The sequence below is a fragment of the Bos mutus genome, unplaced genomic scaffold (genome assembly GCF_027580195.1).
Source record: "Bos mutus isolate GX-2022 unplaced genomic scaffold, NWIPB_WYAK_1.1 CTG1017, whole genome shotgun sequence".
Taxonomy (NCBI): domain Eukaryota; kingdom Metazoa; phylum Chordata; class Mammalia; order Artiodactyla; family Bovidae; genus Bos; species Bos mutus.
Genome location: NW_027218483.1, coordinates 1 through 9,413, shown reverse-complemented (window position 1 = coordinate 9,413; position 9,413 = coordinate 1). Strand labels below are relative to the sequence as shown.

Here is a 9,413-nt window from a genome sequence, read left to right as displayed (position 1 = left end):
AGCGGGCGCACCTCTACGTCGCGGGCATGCTGGCCGCCGAGCCCGCCCGCGACCGGCGAGCGGACTCCAGCCTGCTGGCGCCCGGCCGCCGAACACCGCCAGCACCAGGCCAGCAGCGCCTGGCGGGCGGGGCGAGGGCTTCAGGACCCCCCATTGACGGGAGGCGTGCGTGCGTCTCGTCTGCGTGCGGGGCCTGGGGGGCTGGGCTGAGGTGCGGAAAGTCAGCGCCCCCTCCCACCCGACCACCTCCAGGCCCGGCGCTGTCTGGCGAGCCTCCCCGATCCCATTCGCTGCTCAGGCCCTTGCGGCGGAGTGTCGGTCTTGGCGCCCGCCGCCTCCCAACCAGCGGCCCAGGGCCTCTGAACCTCCTCTTGAGGCCTAGGCATGGCCAGGCAGCGCCCAACTTGCCCGGCCTGGCTGTCAGGAATACAGAAGGCAGAAATACGCAGATTCCAGACAGACTCCAAAGCGGCAAGAGGAGATACACACACACACACACACACACCCCCCCTTGAGTGTGGTCTTTAAAAAACCTTTTTGGTTGCGGGGTTGACCCAAATTTCCCCATGGACTAAATTGTCAGGCTCCTCTGTCATGGCATTTGGGGGAAGGGAGTGGGTTGCCTTTTCCCTTCTCAGCGGATCTTCCCGCCCGGGGATAAAACCCCCATCCCCTCCCCGGAGGTTCCCATCTAAACCCGGACTTTTCTCTTCCTGGGAAAAAATAAAAAAGAATAGAGCTTGTTCTACTAAATGGAAAATGATTTCAAAAACAAAGCCCCCTTTTTTTGGTATCTTTGAATCTTTATTATTTTTGTTTTTTTTACTTTTAATAATGAACAACAAAAAAACCCAGGTTAAAAAAAGAAATTGTGGTTTTAAAAAGAAATGTCAGGTGAAGCTCTCTTCCTTTTGAAAGATGTTAAATCCTTTGTTAAAAATTGACTTTTGTGCACTTTTTTAAATCCCCGACAAAACCCAAAAGTCAGGAAGAAGGATGAGGGCAGACAAAAAACAATTTCCCCTTGGTGATCAAACCAGCTGTTAGTTCCTTCATTGGGACTATCCGGCTTCTCGGGTTTTGTCTGTTCTTTTTGGGGGCCCCGTTTTTTCCCCTGGGCTTCAACAGGGGGTGGGGGTGTGTGTGTGTGGGGCGGGGGGGGCCCTTTTTTCCACCCAGGACCCAGTGGACAATCGGGCCCCTCCCCCCTAGTGTGCGCAACAATATCAATAATCCGGTGAAGAATGTTTCTGGAATCCACTCCTTGGCTACATGTGTGTGGTGGGGGTCGGGAACTAGACTGGGCTTTCGGGATGATTGCAAATGACACTCGGGGCGAGGGAAGATCTTCACTTTTCTGCAAACCACACCCCCCAAAGGAACCAAAGACTTGCCTGAAATGGTAAAGGTATAATATTGGACTCAACGTTGGAATTCCTGTTTGGGAAAGTAAAAGATTTTTCTTTGAAAAAAAATGGACATACTAAACGTTCACATTCTTCTGACTTTAAAAAAGCCTAACTTGTAGAAATCTCTTTAGTTCAAAAGAAGAACCTAAATGGATTCTTCCCCTTAATTGTGCCTCGAATATAGTGTATCCCCCGGAAAGGAAAAAATTGAAAAAAAATATACAAAGAGATAAAAAGTGCAATTGGGACCTTGGGCTTCAAGAGCTTTTCTGTCTTTCACCCCTAAGTAAATCGGCACCTCGATGAGCTGGGGCGTGTAATAAGTTTCAGGAATAAAAGGCGGAGAGAAGAAGACACAGGTTCCTGCTTTCCTGGGCGCTTTTTGATACCCCGGGCAGATCTTTTGGGGAACCTATGGGGGGCCTTTTCCCCTCACCCAAAACCTGGTGGGAAGGTTTTCCAGAGCACCATTCGTTAGGTCCATGGTTGAACCTGGAAAACCCAGGGTTGAGATGGGAAGAATTTCAGGCGAAAATGCATCTTGGAAGGCTATGTGAAGGGGAAATTTGGACATTCAAAAAGCGAAAAATCCCTGGGATGGAACCAAAAAGGAAGAGGGATTCCCGGCAAAGACATCAAAAAAAGGGGAAAGGGAAATGGGCGTATCTTTCCCTGCTGGGAAAATCAGAGGGCCCTTGGAACAGGGGGGTGACAGCATTGCATCTGCATTTCAAAGGTCATCTTGCTCCCCGTCCCTTTACTGGACCCAAATCAAACTCAAAGGGGGGACCCTTCCTTTAGTCCGACTGGGCCTCTTCGATGTCTGTCAATAACCAATGCTGGAAGATGTGGGCAAGGGGCTCTCCTCCAGGTGGGAGGAATGGGTGAGGGGGCGGGATGGAAGAATATGGAGGGTTCCCGAAGGAACTAAAAATGGGGGGGAGCCTATGGTCAGCACCGACTCCCAGGCAGAATCCCCCCTGTATAAGTGAACAAGATAGATGCCCGTTTGGGCACATCTATCTGAGCGGGCCTGCCTTTTCGGATGCCCTGGGCAGGGGTGGGGCGGGGGGGGGCTCTGGGTGAGTCGGGGCAAGCCCGGGTTCCTGAGGCAAGCCAAAGGAGCCCAGGTGGAGACGGACCGGCGGGGGTCCGGGCCCCCGGAATCTGAATCGGAGGGGCTCGCGGGTGTGGGGGCCAAAAGGGCTGCAGCGGGAGTGGGGTCGGGGCCCGACCACCCCCTCCCCGCGCCCCGGGGGGGGCTGGGGCTGCGGGATCAAGGGGGAAGGGGGCCGGGGGCGGAGGGTGGGACCTCTTCTGGTAGGCAAAAAACCCGGCCGGGGTTAGGTGGTCTCATCGCTGGCCGACCCCGCCCCGAGGGTCAGGAAGGGTCGGGCGCGCCCTTTAGGCTGATAGGCCTGAGGCGGGGGGTTCCGGGGGGCCCTAAAAGCCCCCCGGCCCGCCTCCCTTCGCTCCCGGGGGGCCGAGCGCACCTCGTCCCGGAAAACTGCCGTGAGCCGCCGCACCCCGGGCCTTTCCCAAACCCCTGGCCCCCCCGGCCCGCCCCGAACACGCACCAGAAGCGCGCCTGGCGGGGGGGGCCCGACCGGACCCCCCTTGGCGGGAGGCGTCGTGCGTGTGCGTCTGCCTTTTGGAGGCCTGGACTGGGCTGAAATGCGGGGTTTTCAGGCCCCCCCACCGCCCCTCGGGCCGGCGCTCGTCGGCGGGGCCTCCCCCGATCCCATTCGCCTGCTCAGGCCCGCGGCCCGGGGGTGTCGGTCTTGGCCCCCGCCGCCTCCGCGGCCCGGGGGGCCTTTGCCTCCGGGGGGGTAGGGCGTAAACCCCCCAATTGCCCCGGCCCTTTCCCGGTCCCCAAACCCCACCAGAACCGGGGGCCCCGCGATGGCCGGGCGCCTCACCCCCTCCCGCCGCACAGGCCCCACCCCCCACGAAGCCTCACCTTCCTAGAAGGGCAGGCCACAGGCAGGCACACAGACAGACCCCAAACACTCGGCGCACCGCAGGGGAACAGCTGGCCTCGCCAAGCTCCTCAATGACCAGGCGCCTGGAGAGGCGGGGCCAGGAAAACAGCGGCGGGCCCTGTAAAGGAGAACGAGGAAAAATACATGAAATTCGAGCCCAGACCCCAAAAAACAACCAAAAACCACACACACACACACATTGGTGTGGTCTTTAAATACTTGTGTTGTAGTTGCTGGGTTAGAACTTTAAAAAACCCCCATGGACTAGCATCAGGCTCCTCTGCCCGTGGCATTTCCCAGGCGGGGATACTGGGGTGGGTTCCTTTTTCCTTCTCAGCGGGATCTTCCCGACCAGATCAAACCCCAGTCTCCTGCCTTGAATGGATTACCATCTGAACCAGGACATTGCTAATTCCTAGGCAAAAATACAAGAAATAGAGCTCGTATTCTACTAAATGGAAAGATAATTTCAAAAACAAGCTGTCCTTTGTTTGGTATCTTTGTGAATCTTTATGCCAGTTTTGTTGATTTTACTGTTAAGGGCCTAACTGAAAAAGGGCGAAAACCCCCGAGTTGAAAACAATTGTGGTTTGAAAAACATGTCGGTAACTCTCTTCCTTTTTGAGAGATGGTTAAATCAAATCTTGATTCAAAAATATGACTTTTGTGCCTTTTTTCAAATCTCAAAAAACCACAAAACCAGGGGGGAAGGGTAGAGGGCAGAAAAAAGAGAAACCCTCCTTGGTGCCATCGCAACCACTGCTTGTTCCTTCATCTCAGGACTATCTCTGGGCTTTCTGGTTTTGTCTGATTCTTTTTCCCGGCTTTTCTCGCCCTGAAAGACAACAAAATCGTAAAGCCCCTGGAAACTATTCCTGGAATCCCTCAGTTGGCTGACTGTGTGTGGTGGTGGTCTGGAACCCTGCCCCAACTTTCTGGATATTCCGTAACCAAAATCGAGGAGATGGAAGTCTTCACATTTTTGCAAAAGGCCCCCCCCCAGAAAGGGAACCACAAGCTTCCAAATGGTAGGGATAAAAATTTGGGTCCGGGTTTGGAAAGGGCTCCCCCTTTCATGGAAGTCAAACGTCTTTCTTTGAAAAGAAAATGGGCATACTGAACTTACATTCTTCTGAGCATTTGAAAACCCCAAATTGTGAAAATCTTATGCGAGTTTTCCAAAAAAACTTCTATGTTTGGGTATGTCTTCGCCTTAGATTTTTCAAATGGGTCACACTAGAGGAAAAGGGAAAAAATTGAATAAATATACAAGGATCAAAATCAGGCCAAATGACCCAGGCTTCCAAAAGGGTTTTCTTCTTTTCACCTAATAAATACAGCCCCGATGAGCTAGGGGGGTGTAATAAGTTTCAGTGAAGGGGAGAGAAGAACACAGGTTCCTCTTTCACTGGGGGGTCTAATGATACATCACAGGAGTCCCTTTTAGGAACCTGGGGGCCTCTTCCCTCACAAAACCTAGTGTCGGGAAGGCTTTCCAGACACCATTTCTTTGGGGCCCAAGTTAAACCCCTAAGTAAACCAGGGTTGAGATGCAGGGAAAAATTTTCCCAGGCAGGGAAAATAGCATCTTAAAGGGCTATGTGACCAGAAACTTAGGACATTCAAGCGAAAATGCCCTATGGGAGGGGCCCAAAAAGAGTGCAGGGAAGGGCATTCGGGCCCAAAAGGGGGACCAAAGCAAATCTGGGGTTGGGGGGGGGCCTTCAGCTTCCAAACTCCCCAGAAAGGGACCAACTAAAATGGGAGGGACCCCAGGCCCTCCCATGCATGTCTTCAATAAAATGCTGGAAAGATGTGGAGCAAGGAACTCTCCTCCGGGTGGTAGATGTGGGGGGGCCCGGGGGGAAAGAATTGGAGGTTCCGAAAGGAACTAAAAGTGAAGTAGCCTATGGTCCGCAGTCGACCCCCGGGAAAACCAAGTATGTAAAAAGATAGATGCCCCGTTTGGCACATCTATCTCTGTGAAGCCCCCCGCGCATCTTGTTTGCCTGCGAGGCAGGGGGGTGGGGGGGGGCGGGGGCTCGGGGGGTCGGGCCCCCCGGATTGCCTGAGGAAAGCCGAGCTGGTGGGGGGACTGCCGGTGTCGTTTCCCCTGGAAGCAATCCGAAATCGGAGGGCTCGCGGGCGGGGGGGAAACCCAGGTCTGGCGGAGTGGGGGTCGGGGCCCCCGGCCCCCGCTCGCGGCCCGGGAGGGGCTGGGGGGTGCAGGGGATCAGAATCGGGGCCTGGGCCGGGGGGTGGACCTCTTCTGGTACAAAAACCTCGGCCCGGGATTCCCAGGTGGTCTCCCATCCAAGATACTACAGGCCCGCCCTGTTGCCCGGATCAAAAGGGGGATCGGGGCCTTCAGGCCCATAGGGCCTGAGGCAGTGGCCCCGGGTTTGGGTGGGCGCCTAAGAGCCTTGGCCGCCTCCCAAGCTCTGCCCTGCAGGTCAGACCAACGGGGCACCCTCGTCGCGAGGCGTTTCCGTAGCCCCCCGACCGCGCGATCCACCTGCGGCGGCCCCCCCCGGCACGCCAACACCCGACCAGCGGCGCCTGGCCCGGGCCCCAGGCAAGGGGGAGGACCCCCCTTGACCCGGGGGGGTCTGCGGCTGCGTCTCGCCTTGGGGGCCTGGGGGCTGGGCGAAGTGCCCGGTTTGGCGCCCTCCCACCCTTACTCCAGACCGGCGCTCGGCGGGGCCTCCCCATCCCATCGCTGCTCGGCCGCGGGGGGGTGTGGTCTTGGCGCGCCCGCCTCCCAACCCCTTTGGCCCCGGGGCCTCTGAACCTCCCCCGCGGGCCTGGCGCGCGGGCGGCCAACCCCGGCACCTGTCCGGTAAACCCCCGAAGCCAGGGGGGCGCGGTCGGCGGGGGGCCTCAGCCCCCCCAACACCAAGCCCCCCCTTTGCCCCACGCCAGGCCCTCGGCCTTCCTGAGAGGCAGCGAGCCCGGCAGGCACACGAAAAGAACCCCCAGACACTCACCACCCCGCCAGGAGACAGCTGGCCTCGCCCAAACTCCTCAGCCAGAGCCAGGCGCCTGGGAAGGCGGGGCGGAGCGACGGGGGGGGTGGCTGTCAGGAGATCAGAGGCAGAAATACTGAGAAATTCGAGACAGACTCCAAGGCAGCAGAGGGGGTACACACACACACACACACACACACTGGTGTGGTGTAAATACTTGTGTTCGTAGTTGCTGGGTTGACCCCAATTTTAATACAACCCATGGACTGCGGCCCATCAGGCTCCTCTTCCGTGGCATTTCCCCGAGGATACGGGGAGTGGGTTGCCATTTCCTTCTCGGGGGATCTTCCCCCCAGGGATAAAACCCCCAGTCTCCTGTGGATGCCTTGCCATCTAACCCAGGACATTCTCATTCTGCAAATACAAAATAAACTCGTGTTCTACTAAATGGAAAGATGATTCAAAACAAGCTGTCCTTTTTGGTATCTTTGAATCTTTATTGTTTTTTTGTTTTTTTACTGTTAAGGCTAACTAAAAAGGGCAAGGAAACCCCAGAGTTGAAAAGCATTGTGGTTTGAAAAACATGTCAGTGAAGCTCTCTTTCCTTTTTTGAAGATGGTTAAATGAAAAATCTTGATTCAACAATATGACTTTTTTTTTACTTAAAAAAACCCCAACGTCAGGAAGAAAGGGTAGAGGGCAGACAAAAACCTTTCCCCTTGGTCCATCCAACCCACTGTTAGTTCCTTCATCTGGACATCTCTAGCTTTTTGGTTTTTGTCTGATTCTTGTTTCGGGGACCGTTTCTCGTCCGGGCTATCAAAGTGGGGTGGGGGTGTGTGTGTGTGTGGGGGGGGAGGGGGGCCCTTTTTTCCATTCCCTGAGCCCCAATGGACAACCCACCCCTCCCACCATTGAGTGTACCAGCTTTCACTAATCCCGGTGAAGAATCGTATTCCTGGAATCCACCCCGTTCACTGACGTGTGTGGGGGTGGTCTGGAACCTGACCTGGAAGCTTTCTGGATGATTGCAAATGACCCCAAAGTCGAGGCGATGGAAGATCTTCACATTTCTGCAAGAGCCACACACCTCCAGAAGGAACCACAGACCCTGAAATGGTCAAGAAAAGTATTGGACTCAAGTTGGAAGGTCCACCTTTGCTATAAAGTAAAAGTCTTTCTTTGAAATGAAAATGGAGCATCTGACTTCACATACTTCTAGAGCATTTGAAAAGCCCCAACTTGTAGAAATTCTTAAAGGGGTTCCTTTAAAACAAAAACCCCATATTTATGGAAAACGATTTAAAGCCTTATATTTTGCCTTGATTATAGTGTACACATCAAAGGGAAAAAAAAGAATTCAATCGAAATATACAAAAAGACAAAAGTGCCGGGGAATGACACCTTCAGGCCTCCAAAATCTTTTCTTCTTTTTTACACACTTAAAAAAAACTGAGCACCTACGATGAGCTAGGAGGCGGGGTAATAAGTTTTGAATAGAAGGCGGGGGAGAAGAAGGAAAAAGTTCCTGCTTTCACCGGGGACTCTAATGATACATCACAGGCAGATCCGGGGAACCTATAAAGCGGGCCCCTTCCCCCCTCCCCCAAAACCTGGGTGTCAGGGAAGGCCTTTTAGAGGCACCATTTCGTTGAGGTCCAAAGGGTTTAACCTAGGTAAACCAGGGTTGAGATGCAGGGAAAAATTTCAGGAGGGAAAAAAGATCTTGGAAGGCTTTTGTGACCAAAAAATTTGGGCATTCAAAAAAAAAAAAATGCCCTATGGGGTGGAAGCCAAAAAATGCAGAGGGATTCCCCGGCAAAAGACATCAGAGAAGAAGGTGAGGGAAGGGCCCCAAGGGAAATGGGCATTTCTTCAATATGCTGGGAAAACAGAGCCGTTGGAGCAGGGGGACAGCATTGCATCCCGCATTTCCCAAAAGGGCATCTTGCTCCACGTCACTTGGTTTGGGGGCTCAACCCAAACTCCAAGGAGGGGGCCACTTCACATGAGTCCGACTGGGCCTCCCCTGCGATGTCTGTCAATAACCAATGCTGGGAAGATGTGGAGCAAAGGGAACTCTCCCCCACGGTTTTTTAGGAATGGGGGGGGAGAGCCGGTATGGAAAAAAATATGGGGTTCCCAAGGAACTAAAAATTTGGAAAAGCCTATGGTCCCGCAGTCCACCCCCGGCAGAGATCCACCCACGGGGATAAGTGAACAAATGATGCCCGTTTGGGGCACATCCCATCTCGGGCTGGCCGCACACCTTTCGATGCCGAGGCAGGGGTGGGGCGGGGGGGGGGCTCTGGCTGGAGGGTGCAAGCCCAAATTTCCCCGAGGAAGCCAAAGGAGCCCCCCCGGTGGAGACGGACTGCCGGTCGTCGGGTGTCCCCGGGCGAATCCCAAATGGAGGGGTCCGGGGGGGGGGAGGAAAATCTGCAGCGGAAATCGGGAAATCGGGGGCCCGGCCACCCGCTCCCCGCGGCCCGGGAGGGGTGGGGCGGGGGCGATCCAAAAATCGGGCGCCGGCGGGGGGGAAAAGGGCCTCTTCTGGTAGGCAAAAAACCTCGAGCACCCCGGGTTCCCAGGTGGTCTCCCATCCAAGATACTAACCAGGCCCGACCCCCGTTTGGGTTCCGAGATCAGGCGGATCGGGCCTTCCCGGGTTTATGGGGGCCCGGGGCGGTGGGGCCGGGGCCCCCTTAAAAGCCTTTCCCGCCTCCCTTTTTGCCTGCCCTGCAGGTCGGGCCAACGGGCCGCACCCTGGGGGCGTGCTGGCCGGAGCCCAAAGACCGGGGACCGGTTTTCCCCCTTTTCGGCCCGGGCCCCCCCCCGAACACCGAACACCAGACCAAAGGGGCCCGGCCCGGGCCCGGGGCCGAGGGGTTCCCGGACCCCCATTGACCGGGGGGGCGTGCCGGTGGGGTGCGGGGCGGGGCCCGGGGGCTGTGGGGGCCCGGGGGTCTCGGCGCCCTCCCCCCCCGCGGCCACTCCAGACCCCGGGCCCCGCTCGTGAAACGGGCCTCCCGATCCCTTTGCTGCTCAGGCCTGCG

The 9,413-nt window shown here is 56.0% G+C and overlaps 1 protein-coding gene across 1 annotated transcript; it reads left to right on the top strand.

The window, feature by feature from the left end:
• The first annotated feature begins 26 nt into the window (after nt 1-26).
• On the top strand, nt 27-9,264 carry LOC138986731 (synapsin-1-like). Its single transcript, XM_070366693.1, has 6 exons — nt 27-165; nt 3,099-3,245; nt 5,844-5,966; nt 6,078-6,230; nt 6,338-6,531; nt 9,103-9,264. Exons 1-6 carry the CDS (start codon nt 27-29, stop codon nt 9,262-9,264), a joined length of 918 nt encoding a protein of 305 aa, XP_070222794.1.
• The last annotated feature ends 149 nt before the right edge of the window (nt 9,265-9,413 follow it).